We start from the raw sequence: 24,862 nt of genomic DNA, 5'->3' as shown, positions 1-24,862 counted from the left end.
AGGGTCTTGGGTAGCTGAGGTTGGCTTTGAACTCTGTGTAGTCAAGGATGACCTTGAACTCTTGATTCCCTTTCCTCCACCTCTCCAGTGCTGGGATGGAAATGCCCTCTACCACACTGGTCTTATGCTGTGCTGGAGGTAAGACCCAGAGCTTCTGCATGCTTGGCAAACTTTCTACCAACTGAGCTACGCTCCAGTCCTCTGAAACTCAGTGCTATGAATCCAATAGAAATCACCCCTCACCTGTCTAGCTCAATGGGATTCCCGTTGTGAGTGTAATAGAGTAGAGGGGAAGAAAACAAGCCTTGGCAAGTGTGTCAAAGCCATTTCACTGGAAATATCTGCCTGGGTCCCCTGTAAGCCCGTCACCCAGCCCCTGGAATCGGGGCTTTGGAAATGCTGCGGGTGGCGTGTTCCGGGTAGCGTGGTGCTGCAGGTGGCGTGCTGCGGGTGGCGTGCTGCAGGTGGTGTGCTCCGGGTGGTGAGCTGCTGTGTCTGTGCCCGATGCCCAAGTCCCCACGAGCAGGTAACCCAGACCACGATCACAGCTGTGACTGGGACAGAGGCACCAGGCTCAGGTCTCATAACTCAGGTGCCTGCAGGAGAATGAGGAGGTGAAGCCAACAGCGTGTTTGTTCTAATTGAACCATGGTATCTTTTGAACCCAGCATGAGGCTTGCGTCTGTTTTTACGGCTCAAAGTGAACAGTTTCTATATTCGCTACTGCTCGTTGGTTTGTTGTTTTATTTGAGAAGTACGTGTTCAAATTTCTGCAATCGTGAAAATAACATGCTTATTAAAGTGTTTTGAAAATGAGAACAGAATGAAAATATGCACTTAATGTTATTGGTTGCGTTTTCGCAGATTTCTTTCTACTGTTTTAAAAAAATGTATTATCGAACAGGGCAGGAGGGCTGCACATGGGTCACTCCGGCGCCCAGGCAAGGCGGGAGGATTGAGATTTTGAGGCCACCCTGGGCTACATATCAAATTATTGGCCAGTCTGAACTAAACAGAGATAGCCTATGGCAAACAGGGAAGCAAACAAGATTACTGTCACAACATTTAAAGTGGTTAAGCCTTTGTCTTGCCCCTTCCAAGGCAGTGGAGGTTTCTGGGGGTGGCATAGGATCCGGATAGTGTCAAGGAGTGACGAAGGGAAGTCATCTCCATCGGCCAGGTATGTACAACACTGCACATTTGGGTGTGAGGGTCCACAGCCTCACAGATCATATACGGTTTGAATGGTTCGCTAGTTCTCCCGGGTCCACCTCACAACCAAAATGCCACCTCCATCCTTGAATATGCTGAGTTAGGATAATTTTTTTTTCAAGAATGACTTACCTGGTCTCCAAACTTCTGATCTTGGGGTGGGCCGGGTCGGCTGCCTACAAAGGAGGCCAGGCCTGATTTCTTGTGTTAGCCTGCTGTCTGAGGCCTGTTGGGGATTTTTGGACAGCTATGGCTATTTCTCATGGTCTTTCCTCAGTCTGGTCAAGCTGGATGTGTTGACTTTGGAAATTAGGTATTCTGGTTTGAGCTGCATAGCCCTTCTTCCCTCACCAAGAGAGGTAGTAGCCAGATAGTGACCCTTCACACCACAGAGGCAAATCTAGCACAGGGGGTAGGGAGGTAAGAGAAGAGGGACATAATGTTTAAAAGTAGTCTCACACAGCACTGGGGGATGTAGCTCAGCTGGTAGAATGCTGTCTGGAGACAGACCCTAAGTTGGATTCCCATGTTCTGTGTAAACCAGGCATGGTGGTGAATACTGTAATGTTAGCACTCAGGTAGAATCAAGGGAGTCTGAAGTTCACAGTCATGCTCGGCTACCTAGTGAAGTCAAGGCTGGTTTAGGCTACATGGAGCTTCCTCAAAGCAAACAAACAAACAAACAACCCAAAAAAAAAACCCAATAAAACAAAACAAAAACCTCAAAGCAGCCTTAGGTCAGTTCAAGTCATGTATGAAGAAGGGGGACTGTGGGGTCAGATGGGAGAGGGAAGGAGAGCAGGAAACTGTCGGCCTCTGCATATGACAGGTTTAGTGGTGAGATTGCTCTTGCTCTTGGGTGTCCTGTGCCAGGCATCTGTGCTAAGCCAGGTTAGGGCAGCTTCTCACCATAGGAAGCTGGAGAGCAAGCAGGCATGGCATTGGGCTGTTGTAGCAAGAATGGAAAATTTGCAGGATCTCTAAAACCTGAAGTTCAGAGGGTTGGTGGGATAGCCCAGTGGCTAAGGCTGTTTGCTTCCAAGTTGGATAAAACCTCATCTCAAAATAAAATGTACCTCCATAAAATCAAACTTCAGGGACTTATGACACAATCAGAGTAGCGCATGACCCTGACCTTCCTGTTTACACCATAGACTCACTTGTCAGAGAGCAGATCCATAAACTAATGGGAGATGCTAACATCAGGCAGGCACACTGGAGCTGACCATGGGAAGATCTGGAAATACCGCCTGGGAAGGCGCTTAATCTAGTGATTGATTAGCAGCCTCTAGTTCAGCTGAAATGGAGATTCCCTCCCACTACTGTGGCAAAGAGTCCTGGTGCCAACCATCCAGGTGACTAAACAGATGAGCAGATTCTTACAGCAACCACGGAAGGTCGCCAATCCCAAGCATATGCTGGAGTGGTTTATAAACTTATGCCATGGGGAATTTAATATCATGGAGTCGGTGCCAGATAATGGAAGTGTTGGGGCTGAGCAAGCCTGTCTAGGATTCAAGGGTGCATCCTCTCCTCTTTCACACGGTTCATCTGGTTGGGGCTTCCGTAGCTCAGGAAGGTGGGTGGCATCAGCCTCAGTGAAGGGATGGCCAAAGTCTACATCCGGCCTTCAGTTTGTAATGAATGGGACTGATATTCAGTCTCAGTAAAGAACTCTACAGTTGATGAGAGTTCCTTAATTGCAGGCAGTTCTGACTGAAGGTGCCAGGCAGGTGTGGATGGTTTCTAATAGATGCTAAAACAGTTTTTAGTTGGGCTGTTTCATTAATGAAAATCCCATAAAAGTGTCATGTAGCCTCAAAAGTGTAAGTACTCTATGCGTCCAAGTTTCCATGTTCTGTGATTCTATTTTGTCGAAATGGTAGAAATTCTTCCGCACCCAAGACCTCGTTGAACATCATAGCCTGTTTGACATAAGTTCCTTTTCGTCCCCTTAAATGTAATTTGTTTAAAATTTGAAGTTCTTTGTCTGGGGAAGTGAAATGTTCACATTTTGAAAGTCTAAAAATAAAACACTGGAGAACTGATGCCCAAACAATGGTGTCAGTCAGAAATGCCTTCTCAATCCAGCGTCGGCGCGGGCTAATTACAGAATCAGCGCCTGGGTACCGACACTCATTGTTTAAGCCAATTAACCACGGGCTTGAGAAACCTAAGTTCTAAAACCTTTGAAAAACTCCAGTTTTCTGATGAATTGCGACAGCCAAAGAAGGTGCATAGGTAAGATTTGGTATGAATGGTTATCATTTATAACCTAGTTTTTCAATTAAGCATATCCATGCCATTCTCTTCATGGATAGATAGGTTCCCCCAAATCAGCTTCCGTTACACATGCATTGTTTTTATTTTTGATTCATTTAGAAACAAGAACAGCGTTCTTAATTGCTCACCTAGATCAGATTTACTGAAGTGGCTTATTGAAAATCTCTACAGAGAAGTACAAAATTGAATAAATCTATTAAGGAAATTGCTTTGGGTACTGGAGGTGTCGCTGGGTGGCAGAGCAATTATCTAGCATATGCGAAGGGCTGGGTTCTAGGCCTGGTATCTCAGGAGGTGAGGTGAGGGTCTTGCTTCTGGGAAAGTCATTTTCAAGCTCAAGATGCAGGTAGGGAACGAGGAAACTTCTGGAACCTCCATGCTGCCCTAGTGTCAGAAGCGCTTTGGTTTTCAAGCCTTTTCCCCCTTCTTGGGCAGCACTTGGTTTTTATTTCCTGTGTGAAGTCAAAAGCCTGTACAACTACAGCTGACTGGTGTATCCACACAACTTAGGAGCTTCCTGGTAACTTAAATCATCAGTTTGAGGTCCTTTATGTCCTAGGTATAAACTGTTCAATAATTTAGCACTTCTTTTTTCCCAACAGATGTGAATTATTAAAAAGAAAATGGCCCAACAGGACACTGTATTTCCTTCTCTTGTCACCCAGGAAGGGTATACTATCTGGAAAATATGCATCTAAGGTATACTTTTTCTTTCCACCCATCCCACAAGGGTTGCTAGAGGGTGTGAGGGTTATAAAAGAGAGAGCCTGTGGCCATCACCTTGCAAAGGGTCATTTTGTTTAAGGGCAAGGAAAGCATTTTAACATCCTGGCTCCTGTGGACCACTCCATGACCCCCAAAGGCAGAGATTTCACTGTGGCTCTGCAATCGACTTGGGTTTCCTGCCAACGGTGAAATCACCGTGGAGCTGGAGGCAAATGTGCCCATTAGCCCTTTGAAATCGGGAGTTGCTTATTGGATGCCTGTGGGGAAACACTGGCTTACAGAAAGGCATTGCGCAGCCTGCAGATCATAAGTCCTTGCTAAGTGAGCCGTCGTTTAAAGAGTGAGGTGATTTCACAGCCGCTTCTGATTTTCCTAGCTCATCTTGCAGTATCATTTTGATAGCCCCTCAAAACAAATAAATTTTATAAAGCACCTCATTTCTTTTTATGGGTGAAACAAAACCATGCTACCCTAGGGGATATTCTCACTCTCCAGCGTCCCCAGCCCTTCTGATTGCCTCCTGTAAGATGTCTGTTCCTCATTTCTGGAACTGCCTGCCCCGCCCCCCCCAGACTCTGGAGTTCATGGTCACTGCTTTGGGGGAAGGGAGAGGGAGGCAGTAGGTCAACAGGCCTCTGGGGACAGCTTGATCTGGCTATCAGACCTCATAAGGGGAAGCCTCTTGCTTCCTGGAGGCCACAGAGCCTGCCAACAGCCCACTTAATTCCATGGGCATAGTCACCTTAAAGTCCAGTCTAGCTCCCAAAGAAAACTCTTTTGTGTAGAAACTTTTCCTTGAATCCCATTTGTTAATGGAGACAGACAATTTGTATGTCTTTCTTTGGGGAGTCTAAAATCTGGCTTGAAAGATTACCATTTCCCCACCAGCCACTTGTAACCCTGTGGTTCCCTTCTGCAGGCGGGTGAGGACCATGCCCCGACACAGCCAGTCCCTGACCATGGCACCCTATTCTTCTGTGAGCCTGGTGGAGCAGCTGGAAGACAGGATCCTCTGTCATGAGAAAACCACGGCAGCCCTGGTGGAGCATGCCTTCCGCATCAAAGACGACATCGTCAGCAGTTTGCAGAAGATGCAGAACAAAGGGGGAGGCGACCGCTTAGCCAGGCTGTTCTTGGAAGAGCATATCAGGAATATAACTGCCATCGTGAAGCAACTGAATCGGGATATCGAGGTAAGGGGTGTGCAAGCCGGTGATCATGGTCCATCTCCCCAGACCTGGTCCATGTCAAGTTGTCTGAGTCTGAGTCCCAACTGTCAAACAGTCATGTGCGCATGCTTGGTGTGTGGTGGTGGACGGGGTGGGTGGGTAGACTCACCCACTCATGCATGAACAGGGGTTGACTTTGGTGATCTTCTTCTATTGTTCTCCACCTCTCCTAGTTTTATTTCTGTTGCTCTGTAAAATACCCAACCAAAAGCAATTCAGAAGGCAAAGGGTTTATTCATTCATTTATTTTTATTATATGTGCATTGTGTTTTACCTGCATGTGTGTCTGTGTGAGGGTGTTGGAGCCTCTGGAACTGGAGTTACGAACAGTTGTGAGCTGCCATGTGAGTGGTGGGACTTGAACTCAGATCCGCTGCAAACACAGTGTTCTTAATCGCTGATCCGTCTCTCCAGCCACAACCAAAGGGCTTATTTTAGCCTACAATTCCAGGTTCCAGTCCATCATCATGGGGAAGTTGAGGTAGGAACTTCAAGTAGCCAGTTGTATCACATCCACAGTTAAGAGCAAAGGGAAATGAATTCTTAAGTACTATTTGCTTGACCATCAGCTTGATTTCTCCACTACTTCACATCCAGCCATGGTGGATTGGCTCGTCTCACATCAATTAACGTAAGACACCCACCCCAACACAGGCCAAGACACCCACCCCACACAGGCACACTACAGGCCATGACACCCACCCCACACAGGCACCCTACAGGCCATGACACCCACCCCAACACAGGCCAAGACACCCACCCCAACACAGGCACACTACAGGCCATGACACCCACCCCAACACAGGCACACTACAGGCCAAAACACCCACCCCACACAGGCACACTACAGGCCAAAACACCCACCCCACACAGGCACCCTACAGGCCATGACACCCACCCCACACAGGCACACCCACAGGCCAATCCAGACCCTCACTGAGTCTCTCCTTGTGTGAGTCTAGGTTGTGCCAAATAGATAATTAAACTGTCACACGACTTTATTTTTTGAGACAGGAACTCTCAACCCCTGGAACTGGCCTTTTTGGCTGGGCTGGCTGGCCAGCAAGCCTCAGAAATCTGTCGGTCTGTCCTCCAGCTCTGCAGCCGTACACACACACCACCATGCTGGGTTCTTACATGGGTGCTGGGGATCCAAACAGCTCAGCAGTTTGCGAAGCACTTGCTCTGCCAACTGAATCATCCCTCCAGCCCTTCTCTACTTTTGTGACGTGCACTCACGGTATAGCCCAGTCTGGCCTTGAACTTGCAACTCGTAGCAGTCCTCCTGCCTCCACATCCCAAATGCTAGAACTTCAGGCATTTGGCACCAGATCTGAACTGTCTGCCTTGTTATTACTAGATATTTCTAGAGCAGTGTCTTATGTAGCCCAGGCTGGCCTTGAGCTCTATGTAGCCAAAGATTACCTCAAACACTGTATAACTCCTGTTTCTACCTCTTAAATGCTGGGATTGTAGGTGTGTATCACCATGCACAGCTTCATGGCATTCTGGAGACCCAAACTAGGCTTTTGTACACACTAGGAAAGCACTCCATCAACTGAGATACATGCCAGCCCTAGGTTTACTTTAGGGTAGGGTCCCAGTTGCAGCCTGACCTCAGACTCACTATGCAGCCAGTGTTCCTTGAACTCCTGATCTTCCTGCTTCCTAATTCTGGGATTAAGAATGTACCCCACAGGACTGGAGAGGAGACTCAGCAGTTATTATCACCTGATGCTCTTGCATAGGACCTGGGTTTGGTTCCCAGCACCCACATGGCAGTTCACAACCATCAGTAGTACCTCCAGTTTCAGGGGATCTGGTACCTTCTTCTGGCCTTCTCAGATACACAGGCACACACAGCACTCATTCATGCAAAACACTCACACACAAAAAATAAAAATAAATGAATCTTTTAAGAAATGCTTTGTCTGTCTCTTCTTTTTAAGTTTTAAAAAAATTACAGTTTTTTTTTTAATTTGTGCTTGTGTGTGTCTCTGTGTGTGTGTTCATGTACTATGGTGCATGCATAGAGGTCAGAGAGCACTTTCAGGAGTCAATTCTGTCCATGTGAGTCCTGGGGATCGAACTCAAGTCATCAACCTTAGCAGCAAGTACCTTTACCTGCTGAGCCATCTCGCCTGCCCTGTCTTATCTAGTCTTAAATGATCACCAAGGAAACTGCTTGCAGGAATATCCGAGTTACATTAAAGTATTTGATGGCAGTTACCGTCAGTGCTGTTTGTGTTTATTCTAAATTTACCTTGCTGATTATTAAACCATTTTGTTTTGTTTGCATCTCCGTGGAGATGGAGAACTATACAGAAAGTTTTCCTGTAAACCCCTTCATGTCTTAGAAGATGGTTATTACCTAGGTTACCCGCTCAGCCCTGGCTGCTCCAGATGAGACGTTTCTAGACTGAAATGATTAGATAGTGCATGTTGTATTGTTCAGGCAGTTTGGGTGTTTGAATGGCTTCTCACACTCCTCTTTATTTGTTCTGGCGAGGTCAGTGTTGCCTATTCTTAGAATTTGTAAGTTTATTTCGAGTTTTCAGTAACCACAGGGAACATGCAATTTAGTTCAGAAAGCATAAGACCCACCAGGCATGGCCTGGGTTTCCAGCTCCACAAAAGGTCAGTACCCTTCACATGTCATTCTCAGCCATGTGAGTAAAAGGGCGGACAGATGGGGAAACCTTTGTTTCCTGTTGGGTGCTGTGTTTCAGCCATGCTTTCCTAGGCAGATTTGCATTTTTGTTTATTTGTTTGGAGACAAGATTTCATAGGGCCTAGGCTGGCCTTGAAGTTCCTCGTAGCCTAGGGTTGACCTTCAGCTTCTGCCTGCTGAGTACAGGCATTACAGGTGTGTACTGTCAGTTTCTGTAGACAGATTGGACGCAGGGCTTCATGTATGCTAGGACAGCATGCTACCAACTGGATTACATCTTCCAGACCCTAGATTTGTGTGTGTGTGTGTGTGTGTGTGTGTGTGTGTATGTTTTAAATAGCTTTATTAAATTGTATTTTAAATGTCACAAAAAAAATCCAGTGACCAGTATGCAATCAAATGAGTTTTAGTAAATTTATAAAATTGTGCTCCCGTCGACATTATCTCATTTTAGGACACTGTCGTTGCCTCCTCCCCAAATTCACAGGAACTCTATTCTCACCCTAGCATCAAGCAACCCATGTATGCACTCCAGACAACATCCCACGTTTCCCAGGCTGGCCCCCACGCACTGTGGAGCAGAGAACCACGCACCGAGCTTTGCACATGCTTGGCTGCTCCTCTTCCCCACTGAGCCGCTCGCACAGCCCGCCTGTTAATGTCTGCGAAGCCCGCCTTAGCTTTTTTCTCTTTTATGGTTCATGCTTTTAGTGGTATGGCCTAATAACTGTTTGATTACTAACCCAAGGATGCAGAGGCTTTCTCTGGTGTTTTCTGCCAAACTTTTAGTTTTCATATTTGATTTTGTGAGTTAGCTTTGGTAAATGGGGTGGCGTGAGGTAAGACGTTCACCGACTAGAAAAGGCTGTGAGCTTCTCAAGTAAAAGCCTGTCCTATTCATCTTCCCGTGTTCAAGCAGCGTTGGAAGGCAATTTGGGGAGGCTGTCAGTGCCCGTTTGTGTTGTTGGAATAGAATACTGGAGAATGGTTCATTTCTAAAGAATAGGAATTTATTTAACATGTGTGTGAACTTGTGGTAATGTGTTTACGTGGAGATGTGGGTGTGAGTGCATGTGGGGGCCCGAAGACAGCCTCACGTGTCATTCCTGTACTCCCTTAAGCTCTGCACCTCCTTGTTTCTTTGAGACAGGGTCTCTTACTGACCTAGATCTCCCCAAGCAAGGTGGCAGGATGGCCAGTGAGCCCACGGACTCCTCCTGCTGCCATCTCCCCAGCGCTGGCTTTACAGCTACTCACTACTGCGCCCAATTTTTTTTATATATGGGTTCTGGGGACCACCTTCAAGTCCTCGTGTTTCAAACAAATACTTCGGTGACTGAGCTGTCCCCGGTTTCCACGGGTCCTTTTAGAAAGATCCAGGATCTATTCTTGAAGGTGCTGTCGCTCGTGACTCAGTCACCCTTCCAATAGTTTCCCCACCCACAACGAGAGTTGAGTTTCAACACGGATTTGGGAGGGGACAACCTTCTCTAACCCAGGACAAAGCTTAGGAAATGAATCGATGCTCAGTTCAGAGCGAAGACATCTGTGAGGTTGCTGAAACTGCAATGCCTTTCACGTTACCATAGAAGTGACCCACAGTCCGAAGCCCACGCGCAGGGGCGCTGAGACTAAGAACAGCCCTACTCCCCATTGTACTCCTTTCCCTTTTCCATTTGCCCCTTGCGAGATCTTCTGGAACCCTGAACTGTTTTTTATCTATTTGTACTTAAGACATAGTCTTTTAGAGCCCAGGTTGGCCTTGAAGTAGCTAAGTAGCAGAGAATGTCCTTGAACTTGGGATCTTTTGGCTTCCACCTCCCAAGTGCTGGCTGCATAATCCAGAAAGTAACATTTCAGAGTTAGCTTTCTAAACTTAGGGTTCTAGGGGCTGAGGATGCAACTCAGTTGGTAGAGAGACAGCCTAGCATGTGTGAAGCCTGGGGTTTGATCTCAAACATAACAGAAATGGGGTGCGGTGGTACGCACCTATAATCCCAGGACCTGAGAAGTAGAGACAGAAAAATCAGGAGTTCTAGGTCATCCTTGACTATATAGGAAGTTCAAGGTTGGCCTTGGCTACATGAGACCCAGTTTCAGAAAAAAAAGTTTAGTGTTTGAACAATTTATCGTGTAGTGAATTTGAAATCACAGTTTTGTTTTTCTACACTCTCTGAAACACATTTTATGTAATGATGTTTCTTGCCTCGTCTAGAAAACACTCTTTCCCATTTCCATGCATTTTTAAGAGTATACAAATTTTGCAAATGAAAAGACGATTTCTGTTGTAGAGGTGGAAAACTGAATAAAATCTAATTTAGGCAGAAAATTTGCTTTGGGTATCCGAATGTTTACTTTCCTGTCACTGGTAATAATTATGCATCATGTCGAAGTAACGGCAAGGACGTTTAGAAACTTAAGATTCCACCGTGGAATGCCAATTATCTGGATCTGTATATATTTTTAACCTAAGCGTGTCTGCCCAGACACATCTAAAATGGAGGCACTTGATGAGACATTCAGATTGCTGCACTGTAGCCAAATTTCCTCAAAGGAAAAATCATGGCCGTATTAGCCAGTTTGGGCTGCTATGACAGATTACCGCAGGTTATGTGGTCAGATAGTAGAGATTTATTTCCTGCCATCCTAGAGAGTAGGAGGTTCAAGGTCCAAAGCCCTGCTTCCTGCCAACAAGGGAGAGAGCAGAAGCAAGCTCTTTTCTTTTTATTATTTATTATTTGTTTTTGTAAGTGAGGAATCATGTAGTCAGTGCCGGTCTCAAACTTGATGTCTAGCCAAAGATGAGTTGAGCTGCTGATCCTCCTGCATCCTCCTCCCGAGTGCTGGGATAACAGATGTGCCTCACCATGCCAAGTGTGTGCAGTGCTGGGGAACAAGCTCAAGGCTTCATGTATGCTAGACCAGCTTTACCAGCTGAGCTACATCCCCTGCTGGCATGATGTATTAGTCCAGAGCTATGTACGGAGCCCTTGCTAGGAATCCCACCATTAGGCTTCCCATCCCTATAACCTAATCATATTCCAGAGATCTCCTCTTAACACTAGAGGCTAGGATTTCAACATATGCATTTTAGGAGGATAAATGTGATGGAGAATAAAAACTTTAAAGTCCTAAAAGGAACTCTTTGCTTATCAGCAATATAAAATTGGGAGAGCAGGGTGGCTGGAAAGAGGGCTCAGTACTTAAGAGCACTTACTGCTTAATCATGAGAATCAGAGTTCAGATTCCAGCACCCACACCAGATGACCCAGCTCCTGGGCACCTGCATGTGTGTACATATACACACACGCATGCACACACACACATACGTATACACACACATGCACACACAAAACACAAATAATAAAAATAAAAAAATATTTTTAAAAAGTTGTTATTACACAGAAGATGAGAGAGGTAAAAAGATGATAGTTGCATATTTAAAATGAAGAGACATTAATATATTTAGATTGTATTCAAGTACAATATTTGCATTTTATTTGTGTATTTGTGTTGGAGGACTAGATTCTTACAGAGTTTCTTCTGTAAATTGCTTGGCTTTTTGTTATTTTTTGTTAATGTTTTATACTTACTTTTCAGTTCACTCTAAATTTTTACTGGGTATTGTTTTGTTAAGAACTATGACTATAGGTCATTTTTTAATAATATAAAGCTAAAGCTAAAGCTGGTGCCAATAGCTGAAGCACACTCCAGTCTCTCGGTGCAGCTGGGGAAATGGAGATACGTTCATTTTGTGTGTTGGTAAACATGCCTGGAGAAGTCTTTGTGCATCTTTGTCCTGCGGCTCTGAACACCGTTACAGGCAGGAGAAAGGACGAAGTATGTCATCACACCACTAACCTAGGTTACCCTCAGAGAACAAGAACTAAATTTTAACTTTCATGTTTTTAGTTTCCCTTAAACTGTTTAGTGTATGGTAGGAGCTCAATAAAGGTTTCCTCATTAGCCGCCCCAGGTTCCTTGTCCCATCCAGAATCCTGTCATTATTACTCATGTTCTAGGAGCGAATTCCACTGTGAAAATGGGCCATCACATGGCTTGTCAGGTAAAGATGTTCACCGCCAAATGTGAGGACCAGAGTTCAAGCCCCGGGGCCCACATGGTAGAAAGAGAGAACCCACTCCCACCAGTTGTACCCTGACCTTCACACTAGCCCTGTGGCATGCCCCTCTACACAAATAAATAAATATAATAAAAAATAAAACAACAGCCTCTAGGCTAGCAGAAAAGCGTGTGCACTTGATAATGTGGAGCGAGACAGTCTCCTGTTTCAGCGTGTCCCACCTGCAGTCTCTCCGTTAGCATTCCCCTGGTGATGTGGAGCATGTCATCAATTATTTACTCCTCAAAAGCTTCCCACTAATCAGCAGTAACATCCTTGTTCATGCAGGAGAGTTATAATATAGTCAACCGTGAGTTCTGCACGGCTGGATTTTCTACCCCGCCTTTGACATGAGCCGTTTTCACTCCCCAGAAGCTAAGTCCTGTGCATTGTTGGCGAGCCTCTTCTGGGGGTAAATATACTCTTCCCCGGCCGGGCGGTGGTGGCGCACGCCTTTAATCCCAGCACTCGGGAGGCAGAGGCAGGCGGATCTCTGTGAGTTCGAGACCAGCCTGGTCTACAAGAGCTAGTTCCAGGAAAGGCTCCAAAGCTACAGAGAAACCCTGTCTCGAAAAAACAAAAAAAAAAAAAAAAAAAAAAAAAAAAATATACTCTTCCCCGCCAGTCTGAGGATTGGGAGGAACAGCTTGGATGCCCCCATAAGTCCCCTTGGGGCATTTGCTCTGTTTTTGGCTTGTGGGGAGCCATGCAATGGAATCTGTTATCTGGTTGGTTCGAATCCACAGACCTGCACCTTGGTTTCTACAAGCTCAGACTTCATGGTGTCCTGCCGGGTTGGGGCATTGACTTTGACTTAGCTGGGTATGGAAAGCCCAGTCAAGCCCACATGTAGCAAAGTAGACTGTACAGTTTAATAATTTGCAATCAGAGTATTGGAGTGTGGTGCTGGACTTTATTGACATGTCAAATCTGAGGGGAGGCAGGAGAGTTAATGCGTGGTGAGAGTGGCAGGCAAGAGCCTGGTTTAGTGTGCACCCAGCAGCACCAGTGGGGTGAGAGATTTGGTTCCTGGGCTTCATGTATTTACCCGACAAGGGAATTCTAGCCTGCAGTTTTGTGAGCTGGCTCTAGTCTAATCCCTGTTAGGGGGATTTGGGGATTGATTATCACACATCCCCACAAAAGATTGGAAGTAGAGGACCCTGAGGATTGGACCTAGGTCCTTGCATATGCTAGGCGAGCGCTCTGCCACCGACCTATGTCCTCGCCCTCCAGATGCATGTTGTTGTTATTGAGTTCTTCTGCATATATGTCTGCATCCCATGCCTGGTGCCCACAGCGGCCAAAAGACGGCATCAGACCCCAAGTAACTGGAGTTCCAGATGGTTGGGAGCCTCTATGTGGGTTCTGGGAAGGGAACCCTCCTCTGGAAGAGCAGCCACTGCTCTTCGCCACTAAGCCTTCTCTCCAGCCCCCAAATTTATGTTGCTTTTACCCTGCCCATTAGACTTGACTCACTAAGGGGAGAGAAGCAAAACTGAATGTTCATTAGCCGTTCATCCCGTTGACAGAGCATTTTGAGTACAAATTAATTTTTTTAGCATTTTATAAGTTTCAGAGAATTTTAGAGACGAGTATTGTATTTACATATCATTTCCAACCCACCTTTTCCCTTCTCCAACACCTCCTATGTCACACCCACTCGCTCTAACTTCATGGCTTTTTTCTTCAATTATTACTGTCACATATACATAAGTGTGTGTGTATATACATATATTTATACATATATATGCATAAGTATTACCTGTTGAGTCCATTTAGTGTTGCACAAATTAATTTTTAAAATAGTGTATGGTTTCTATGTTGTCATATATTTTTAAAATTTTATTACATTTATTTTGTTTATTTTTATTATGTTTATATACACATATGTATGGGTCAGAGGACAACTTTCAGAAGTCTGTTCCTTCCTTCTGCCATGCAGGTTTTGGGAATCAAACGTAGGTAATCAGGCTTGGTGGCAAGCATTTTTACTCACCAAACTATCTCCCTTCTCCCACTATATATATGTAATAATATATAATTATATATAATAATATGTATATTGAGACAGCACCTTATATAACCCAGGATAGCCTTGAACTCCCTAATAAACCAAGGATAACCTCGAACTTTTAGTCTTCCTATTGCCATCTTTATATTACTGGTATTACAGGTAGGTCTTACCAAACTTTGTTTCTATAATGGTAGGGACTGAACCTGGGACTTTATACATGCTAGGCAAGCACTCTACCAACTGATCTATATCCCAACCTCTGTCTTCTATACATTTTAGTTTGCCTGAGTTTATCCTCGAGGTCCTGATCACCATAGGAACTACAACAATTTGTGAGCCTTCCACCTGGAAGAGCAGGCCTGAACCGTAGAGCTAGGAGCTACATTCAGTGGCAGTGGATTTAGGATGAGGCAGGAACTGTTAGAGTGGCAGGAGCTAGCATGTTTACCCAGAGATAGAAGGTTCGCCCTTAGCCCCACACCACACTCCAGTGGGCACGTGGGTGGTGAAGGCTAAGTAACCATAGTAACACTAGCTTATATCGGTGAACATAAGACAATGGGATGGAGGGTAACTATAGGGCTATTTAGAAAAGATGGCTACACGGGAACTGAAAACAACAGAGGACAGCCAGGCTGGAGTGGAGGAGAGACCCAGGGGCCTGTGCCAGAGGCAGAAAGGGGTAGACTGAGGACCAGCCAGCAGCCTGGAGGGCCGTGAGGCGAAGGAAGAGGCCACTCAGAAGCCTTGAAGACCAGGATATGATGTAGAAGCCATTATCTAGGGCTTTTGAGGAAGCTTGGAGGGAAAGGGTACTAGTCCAGCTTGATGATCTGAGTTTGGTCCCTTGAATCCACAGGGTAGAAAGAGAGAACCCATGCCTGAACCTTGTCCTCTGACCTATATAAGTTCACCATGACAGACACATACACAGTATATATATACAATTTTCTTTTTTAAAGCCGTCATGTAGAGGTTTTTTGTTGTTGTTGGGGGTAGGGGGGGGGGTCGCAGTGTTTTTTTTGGGGGGGGGGTTGAGTGTCTTGTTATGTAGTCCAGGCTGGTCTGGAACTCACAATTCCACCCCAACTCCTGAGTAGCTAGGATTCTAGCTGTGTGCCACCACACCTGTCTTCATTACTTTTAAATGCTAGAACAATTCATTCATATTCATATTCATATTCATGGTGCTGAGGATGCGCTAGTAGATAATTAAACAGACAGACACTTTACAATGGACACGCTCCGGCTACTGTGAAAGAAAAGGTTGCTCGGGACCAAAAGCAGAAGCAAAGGGCCTGGGGATGTAGCTCAGAGGTAGCGTGCTGGCCTAGCTTGCTCAGACCTCAGGTCTCATCTCCGCAGGAGGCAGGAGGCAGGCTAGCAGCTCCCGGACAACTAGAGCTGTAACACCAGCGGTCCGGCTTCGGGCGCTGCTGTAGACATGAGACTAGTGGGTAGATTTGGAGTTATTCTGAAGGTAGGGATGACAGAACCTTCTGCACGCTGGAGGGAGAGACTTCTGTTTGGGATTTGAGAGGTTTTGAGGGGCCCGTGATGAAACTAAACACCAGGTAGAAGTAAATACCGGAAAAAAATCCATTCCACATACCAAGCTGGACCCGGAAAACTTCAGCCTCTGCTTGTGTGAAGAGTCAGGCCGGGAGGTCCCACCTGATGAAGCGCTGTTCCGTGTGGCGGGGCCTCTCTCTGTTGCATGTTCATTTTTAAATCTTTTTCCGTCTAGGAAGAGGTCTAGGACTTGTGGAAGACTCTCTGCAGCCAGTTCCTAGGCAACTCTGAGGGCTTGGACTGTCTCCGTGTGTGTATAAGCGCTATTATGTGATAACTCCCACAGAGAGTCTCTGTGCTAGCTTTGGGGAGGGGAGCTTCTTCAGTGATTGTCCATGCCTTGGGAGAAAAAGACATGTGTCTTTATCAAGGTGGCTGGCCTCTTCTCTCTTGGAGTGGGAAACGTCTTTGTCTGAGGGACTTGGCCATATACTTGGCCACTCCGGAGTCATTGCTACCATAACCCTAAGGGCATGTCTGGTAATCTGCTCAGACTAAAGACAGTTTCTCAAAGTGACAACGAAGGACAATTCATGTTTTGCCAAAGGCCAGAAGCGACTTAAAGTAAAAGTTCCAAGATGGTAGATCAGGGCGCCTTTCTGACATCACCGGGCTTCTGCAGTTTTGCTTGAGAATTTCTTTAAACAACAGCCCTCGAATGATCTCCGTCTCCATGTAACCATTTACTCGGGTGAACATGGTGGAAAGCTCAGATGTTTCCCCTGGATTCTTCAAAGCATTGCTAATACTGTGCCTCCTTCAGCTGCATAAGAACTCTAAAAGTTAATGTACCTTTTCATCTCTAAGCTGTAAAAGAAAAGCCGCATCCTTTTTTTTTCCTGATTATAAACACAATGTGGGAAATACAAGAGGAATCTGCTCTCCTCTCAGACTGATATAATAAGGAAGATGTTAACATTGCCCTATTTTACAAGGTTCTTAGCTCACAGCGGGAACCAACCTGTGTGTTTATTTTATACTTCTTCTTGTTCAATATTTAACTCTACACAACACATACATCCTTTTTTTTGAGGCAGGGTTTCTTTGTGTAGCCTTGGCTGTCTTAGAACTCACTCTACAGACCAGGCTGTCCTCGAATTCATAGCAATCTGCCTGCCTCTGCCTCCCGAGCGCTGGGATTAAAGGTATGGACTACCACTGCCCAGCTTCCCCTTGTTCTTAAAGTCCTCTACGACAGCCAGGCATGGTGGTGCACCCCTTTAATCCCAGCACTTGGAAGGCAGAGGCAAGTGGAATGGTATGAATTGAGGCCAGTCTTGTCTACATAGCAAGTTCTAGACTAGCCGGGGCTACATACCGAGAGCAGTCCCTAAATAAACAGGTGATACCCTTTTTGAATCGCCTCGTGTTTGCATAAAGATGCAACATCTGTAACAGATGCTGTGGATATCATGCGTAAAAACACCTTTACGCAGACAGTTTTATCATTTTTATTTTAAGATTAATTCTAAGAAGCAGAATTACTTGGTCAAAATTTTGAACAATATGGAATTTTGACTACATCATCAATCATACCTCTTGGTTTTTTGTTGTACTTTTGGATTATAATTAAAATACTTCATTTTTAATTTATTAAAAATAAGTGTATGCATGTGTGTACATGTTCATGCATGTGTATGTAGAGGTCAGAGGTTGACATGGATTTTTTCTAAATCCATCTCTGTAGTGATATTTTGTTTTTGATCTAACAAATAAAGCTTGCCTGAAGATCAGGATGCTAAGCTACTGGTTAGCCATAGAGGCCAGGCAGTGGTAACACCTTTAATTCCAGCACTCGGGATGCAGAGGCAGACAGATCTCTGAGTTCAAGGCCAGCCTGGGCTACACAAGATTGATTCTGTCTAAAAGAGAAATAGAGTCACACAAAGGTGCCCCCAGCCCTTGGGATCATACATCTTTAATTCCAGCACTAGGGAGGTGGAGACAGGAAGGGATATGGCTGGGCAGAGAGAGGAATATAAGGCGGGAAGAGACAGGAGCTCAGATGCAGTCTGAGGGTTCATAGAGATGGGCGCAGTCTGAGGTTTTGAAGAGACAGCAACAGTGGAGATAGAGATAGGATTCCTAGAGACAGGGTCACCCCTTTGGTCCAGGTGTTGGTAGAGGTAAGAACTCTCTAGTGGTTGACTGCTCTGCTTCTCCGATCTTTCAGCATTAACCCCTGTATCTGACTCTGGGTTTTATATTATTAAGAACAATTAGAACTCACGTCACACATCTCTCTCATAGTTTTGAGACATGGTCTCACCCTTAATCTCGAGCTCCATGGATCCTCCTGTCTCTGCCTCCCCAGGGCTGGGATCACAGCTTGTGTGGACACGTCTGGCTATGACATGGTGCTGGGGATCCAGCCGGGCTTATTTTTCTTGTCTGGAAAGCACTTTACCAACTGAGCCATAATAAGTAAATGGTTTTTATTTTCTTCTTTCTTCCTTTTTTCTTTTCTTTTTGTTTTATTTTTGCTTTTTGTTTTATGGGTTTTTTTGTTTTTGTTTTTTTTTTGAGACAGGGTTTCTTTGTGTAACAGTCTATCCTGGAACTCGATTTGTAGACCAGGCTGTCCTTGAACTCACCTTACTTCTACCTCCTAAATACTGGGATTAAAGCCATGTGCCACCACTGCCTGGCCTACTTTTTTTTTAAAACAGATTTTGGGCTGGGTGTATAGGTAAGTATGGTACATAAGGCTCTGTGTTCAGTCTCTACTGTAGCAAAACAAGTGATAAAGCATGGGCCTTAAGATTTTTTATTTTATTTTATTTTATTTTATTTGTAGCTATTATAGGCTCACAGCACAATGGAACAGAAAGCATTGAAAGCTTCCATTAAGCCCCTGCCTTCATATCTAGCACCCCTGTCTCCTCAGCTTCCCCCCAAGCCACACCCTTCAGCCACGTCCACTATTAGCATCTGCATCAGAGTGCTTCAGGATCTTTCAAAGTCACTACTTCAAGAAAGGTCTTGAATTTCTGATCTTCCTTCCTCCCGTTCCAGTGCTGGGATCACAGAGGGGTGCTGCCACGTCAGGTGTGGATAGGAACCTGCCCTGCCACTGCCCTGCCACTGCCATGTGGTGCTCAGATGATTGCAAGGCTACGTGAGCACTCTGCCGGCAGGCACTCTAGCAACTGAACTCCAACCCCAGCTCCCGCTGGATGGGTTCTGTTTCTCTGGTTACCAGAAATGTTGACTGTCTTTAATTATTTTAAGCACCTCTTTTGTGAATTCCTTTCCATTTTCTTTATTAAGGGTTTGAAAACCAAAGCGAAGCCGGGGTTTCTTAGCATCTAATTGCAGTGGTACCATAGGAGAGCCCTGTGTCTCTTTTGCATCCACCTTCAGGCTCATTCCTTAGCTTTGTCTTTCTGGGGACAGGACCTGGGACTCTGCATGTGGAAGGGGCCTTCTGGGTGACAAGTATGTACCCTGAAGGCATTTGAGCATCATGGCCTTGTGTCTTATTATTCTCAACAAAAGTTTGAAGAAGCCCAAACAGAAAGCATGAGTATTTCTCTCTTTTCACTGCTTCTAATAGGCGTCACTTCCCATTGAGCCCATTGAGAGAGAGAGAGAGAGAGAGAGAGAGAGAGAGAGAGAGAGAGAGAGAGAGAGAGAGAGAGAGAGAGAGAGGAGAGTGCTCCACTAGCGCCTTTCATCAGTGGGAGAGTGCCAGAGATGAATTAGTCAGATCTGAAGTCTCCTTGCAGGAATGTGCTCAGATGAGTAACATTTTGTCATTCATAGGTGATTGTAGCTGGTTCACATTTTTTTTTCATAGAGCAGGTTCATTCATTAAAAATTAAGAACCTTAGGAAATAATGGGTCTGGCAATTGCAAATTCCATTTTCCAGTGCCAATGCAATTTATACTCCATTGTTACCAAACTGAACAAACCCAGGGAAACATGCCCCTATATTGGCACAGGAGGCCAGGGGCACTGCTCACTAGCTGCACTTTGTGCCACCTTCTTGAGTACCTTGAGTACCTGGGCGGTGCAGACAAGAGGGCCTGGCAGTGGCAGCAAATCTGGCAAAGTCACAGAGTGAGACCTTAAGTGTTGAGGAGCCAGGCTCACTGCCTCCCTCTGCGTGACTGAGCCAGTGTCTTACCCTGTGAGGGAAGTGAGGAGACACTGTAGAGGCAGCTCCAGAGCAGAGGCCAACTTCACCTCTCAGCCTTTGGCTAGGACCTGGCACAGGTCCCTCACTCTCTGTACCTCCAGCCCACTGATGCTTCCGCTGTTTTCAGGAACTCCCATCAAGCACTCCAATGAGCAGAGAAAGAAAGGCCGCATCTCATCCAAAGGCCCAGTATCCAGAGGAGGGAAGTCATGCCTTCCAACAGAGGGAACCCGTGGGCCAGGAATAAAAGCAATTCACATATTCAGGACCCGAGAGTGCAGTGTAAAGTCACCGCCTTGAACTTAGGAGTTTAGTGAGTCCTGGGAAAAAGTGGAAGGAACCTCAGAGAGGTGACAGACTGTCCAGAAGGGCGAATTTTGGTGCAGCCAAGTGCCAAAACAGGAATAGCAGGGAGGAGCAGAAACATTAGTTACCGAGGCGAATTATGCCTGAGTTGAAGAAAGGTTTGAAAAGTTCACCAAGCTCCGGGTTAAAGTGGGTTTTTAAAAGTGGAGTGGGGTTGCAGATGCTGAAAGATGGCCCTGGGGTCCCACTTGATTCAGTTCCCAGCACCTGCCTCAGTCTGATCATGGCCACCTATAACTCCAGTTCCAGAGCCCTGGAGACCCTAGTCTGGATTTCATGGTGTTGCACAGTGCTTAATTATGTAAAGATGTGCTGCATTTGTTTAAGTGTGTAAGACGTGTTGCTTTTTACCTTGCCTAACTATGGCACCTGGTTGATCTAATAAAAAGCCGAATGCCTAATAGTGAGGGAGGAGATATAGGCGGGATTTCTAGACAGGAAGGGAAAGGAGGATGAGGAATTTAGACTCAGAGAAGAAAGAAAAAGAGACGACAGGGAGACACCAGGGTCCAGACAGACAGACTCAGCAGGAAAGTAGGACACACAGAATGAAGGAAAGGTAAAAAAAAAAAAATCCCTGAGGCAAAACATAGATGAATAGAAACAGGTTAAATTAAGTTAAAAGAGCTGGTGGGACAAGCCTAAGCTAAGGCTGAGCATTCGTGATTAATAATAAGTCTCTGTGTCTTTATTTGGGAGCTGGTTGGTGGCCCCAATAAAATTCCAGCTACACATGGGCACCCACACACGTGAGGCATAGGCTCCCACACATACATGAATCAAAATCCAGCAACACAGTCATGTGCCACAAAGCAAACCTTAGTGTATTAAAAACATGAATTGTCCTACAGACTATCATAAGCCAGTGCAGTGAGACTTACATAGTAAAGGCAGAGCCAGTGAGACAGAAGAGCAGTAGAAGGCACTTGCCACAGTCCTAAAGACTTGAATTTGATCCCCAGCACCCATGCGGTAGAAAGAGAATCAGCTCCTAAAAGTTGTGTTCTGACCACACATCTCACTCACCACCGAATAAAATGTAATTAAAATTTGTAAATAAACAAAAACACCCCCCCCCACACACACAAAATCTTAAAATAAACATGATTTTCATTATATTTTCAGTTTTAGATTTTAGGGCAGAATCTGGTGACGTCTCCTTGGCTAGCCTCAAATTCCGAACCCTCCTGCCTTAGCCTCCTGAGGGTTTGGTTTACACACCTGTGCCGCCATGCCAGACCTCTAGCGCTAAGTAATCCTTAGAGACACAGACACCCTAAAACCAAAGAGAAATTCAAAGCTGAAATTAAAGCAATATAAAACAAAACAACAGGGAGCTGTGAATGGTGACATATGCCTGTAGTTCCTGTACTGCGGAGGCTGGGGCAGGAGGAGGCCAAATCAGAGGCCAGTGAGATGCTGTCTCAAAAGACAAATAAGTCTACACTCAGCTTAAGGCATAGCAGATATTGTACTAAAAATAAAATCCCTTCTATACTAAGGAAAAATAATAAAAAAAATCAAAGAGCATAGTTTTATTGGTAAATTAGGGGAGTCTTAGTTGGGAGTTATACCTCTTTCTATGCCTCCTGGTTCTCTACGGTCAGCCGTGTTTATCAGTTCACTGCTGAAAAGAGAACTCTCTGCCCGTGGGTTGCTGTGAGTTCAAGGTCAGCCTGAATCTACGCAGCAAGTTCCAGACCAGCCAGGGCTAGCAGTGAGACCCTTAGTTTTAAATAAACCAAAAGCTTCCTTATGAAACAATGAGTTGCGCACTCACGTGCTTTCCCGAATTATGAAATGTTCCGAGGACAGCCGTGGATTTGCTGGTGACCCCGAGTGACCTTTATGTTGCCCAGGTTCTCCAGGAGCAGATCCGTGCCAGGGACAACATCAGCTATGGAACGAATTCCGCCTTAAAGACGCTGGAGATGCGCCAGCTCTCTGGCTTGGGAGATCTCCGAGGAAGAGTTGCGAGGTAGGTGTACCAGTTACTGCCCTCAAAGTGCCCCATGGAAGCTTCTTGAGAATGTAAGGGCTGTTTCGGCTCACAGTTTGAGGCCATCAGGTGGGGACCGTGTCGGCGGGAGCATGAGGTGACTGTTCTCACAGAGTCCACAGTCAAGAAAGAAGCAGAGGGAGATGGCTGCTGTGCCCGATTGTTTTCCTCTCTCTTCAGCCTGCGCCCCAGCCCCTCCCTGAGAAGGTTCTGCCCACTCTCCCCGTAGGGTAGGTCTTCCCTCTTCAGTGGGTCCTCTCTGGAAACGCCCTTACAGCCAAGCCCAGAGGTGTGTCTCCTAGGTGATTCACAGCAGGTGTTCAAATGCTGGAGACTTTACTCTTTAAGAACAGTTTTTAGGGCTGGAGAGATGGCTCAGAGGTTAAGAGCCTTGCCTGCTCTTCCAAAGGTCCTGAGTTGTTCAATTTCCAGCAACCACATGGTGGCTCACAACCATCTGTAATGGGGTCTGGTGCCCTCTTCTGGCCTGCAAGCATACACACAGACAGAATATTGTATACAGAATAAATAAATAAATTAAAAAAAAAAAAAGAACAGTTTTTACTTGGCTCTGAGAAGGTCAGGGAGTAAAGAGCTTGCTGTATAAGTTCCATACCAGCATCCTCATGAAGGTAGAAGGGTGGAAGGAGGGCACCAGCTCCACAGAGTCGTCCCCTTCTCTACACACATGCACGCACACATCACACCACGCCACACATGTGCGCACGCACACACTTTGATTTCTGTAGCTGGCTAGGTCTTCCTGGGAGGAAATGATTAGAGAGCGCCCTCTGCTGGCTGACGTCATTTGGTCATTGTCATTTGTCATGTCATTGAATCAAATAATACATGCCTTCTAAAATGTTCATCTTTGGTATAATTATTTTTGCTTTATTTCCTGAAAGTATTGAGTTTCACAGGCTGGAAATTTTAAGAAGTGTGTTTTTCTGTCAGCGTGGAAAGTGATTTTCTCTTTGCTTGGGTGTGTTCCATGGACCCAGAGCCTCAGGATTCCCTGGGACTTTAAAAATGTATTTTATTGACAGTTGCACTCACACATTTGCATGTGTGCATCTACGAAGAGTGTGTACCGTGGCACACGTGTGGAGATTAGAGGATAATTGCAGAAGTCGATGCTCTCTTTCCACCACACGTGTCCCAGGGAGCTGAAGTCTTAGGCTCGGCAGCACACGCTTTTGCCCGTTGAACCATTTTCCTGGCTCTTCCCTGGGACCTTGCTAGCAATGTCCGTGGTTGCCACAGCCCACTGCTGCTGAATTGGAGCCTGTTTCTGATGAGATCCCTGGCTTCTGGGTGCACTGATGTTTAAGAATTGCTTCACGAAGCCTGTCCCCCGGATTATGTTTAGCTGGCTGGGACGAAGTTGTCAGACTACGTGTGGGCCTCTTCTGCCCTCTGCCACTACTGAGAGCCAAGTACAAGTATGTAGCTAATGGGGATTTGGAGCAAAGAAGCATTTCCATCCAGCTTGGGGTGACAAGGAGCACAGGTGACCCTGTGCACAGGACCAGGTTAAGGACAGGGACCCACAGAGTCCAGGGCATCTTCAGAGCAGAGAGAGCCGTGTTAGGGTGTATTTGTGCAGAAACCTAGTGCTTTGTATGGTGGGTATATGTGCTGGCAGCTGTTGGGTAAAGGTCAGTTAACAGTTGGAGGACAGGACGACAGAGGGAGGCAGTGACCACTCTGCGGCGGCTCTTTGTTACTGTTCTTTCTGTTTCGTCCTTATTTAATGTGCACCTGTGTGCCTGAGAGTATATATACACCATGTGCATGCAGCAGCTGTGGACGTGAGGCGAGGACATCAGCTCCTCTGGAACTGAAGGTACAGGAGGTTGTAAGCCACAGTGTGAGTGCCGGGGGAGGAGACCCAGCTTCTCTACAAGAGCAGTGAGCCCTCTTAAGCGCCGAGCCACCTCTCCAGCCCCTTCTTTTTCTTTATTGGCAGTTGAATGGGGTCTTGTTCTGTAGCTCCGACAAGCTTTGCATCTTGTCCTGCCTCCGTCTCCTGAGTGCTGGGATTGCAGGTGTGTATCACCATGCCTGGCCTGTCTGCCATTTGCTGTTCTCAGCAGGATGAACCCCACTCTAGTTTCCGTCATCTGACTCTCGGTGGTGGGCACCCCTGATCGCCTCACCTCTCCCTACCCTTGTCTTGCACCTTTAGCCCCGCCCCATCCTTGTCAATCTCTAAAGAAGCCCGTTCTCCTACCTCTGGGCCTTGGCACGTACTGTTCTCACGCTAAGTACCTTTCCTCTTCTCCTTGTCCATCTTCGAAGAGTAGCGCAAATGTCTTCTCCTCTGGAGTCTTTCCTGACACCCCCACTCCGCAGAGCGCCCCCTCTACTTAAGCTCCATCCGGTCACTCTGTTGTCTTTCTTACTGTCTTAGAGAGGGGCTCTGTGTCGTTCTCTTCTGAAGTCAAGTGCCTGGAGCCTGTTGAAAACAGTAGGTGCTCAATAAATGCATGTTGGGCAAATGATTGAACTAGAAAAATTGC

At 46.0% G+C, this 24,862-nt stretch overlaps 1 protein-coding gene across 1 annotated transcript in view; it reads left to right on the top strand.

Moving 5' to 3' along the window:
- Window positions 1-4,180: 4,180 nt before the first annotated feature.
- Window positions 4,181-24,862, top strand: part of Fam81a (family with sequence similarity 81 member A) — a 36,326-nt gene continuing 15,644 nt past the window's right edge. Inside the window, exons 1-3 of the mRNA XM_038324307.1 lie at window positions 4,181-4,194; window positions 5,141-5,414; window positions 22,201-22,319. Coding sequence (XP_038180235.1) covers window positions 4,184-4,194; window positions 5,141-5,414; window positions 22,201-22,319 — 404 coding nt within the window. The 5' untranslated portion in view covers window positions 4,181-4,183. The remainder of the gene's footprint in view (window positions 4,195-5,140; window positions 5,415-22,200; window positions 22,320-24,862) is intronic.

Source organism: Arvicola amphibius, chromosome 3 (assembly GCF_903992535.2).
Source record: "Arvicola amphibius chromosome 3, mArvAmp1.2, whole genome shotgun sequence".
NCBI classification, from domain to species: domain Eukaryota; kingdom Metazoa; phylum Chordata; class Mammalia; order Rodentia; family Cricetidae; genus Arvicola; species Arvicola amphibius.
This window is presented reverse-complemented; position numbering and strand designations above follow the sequence as displayed.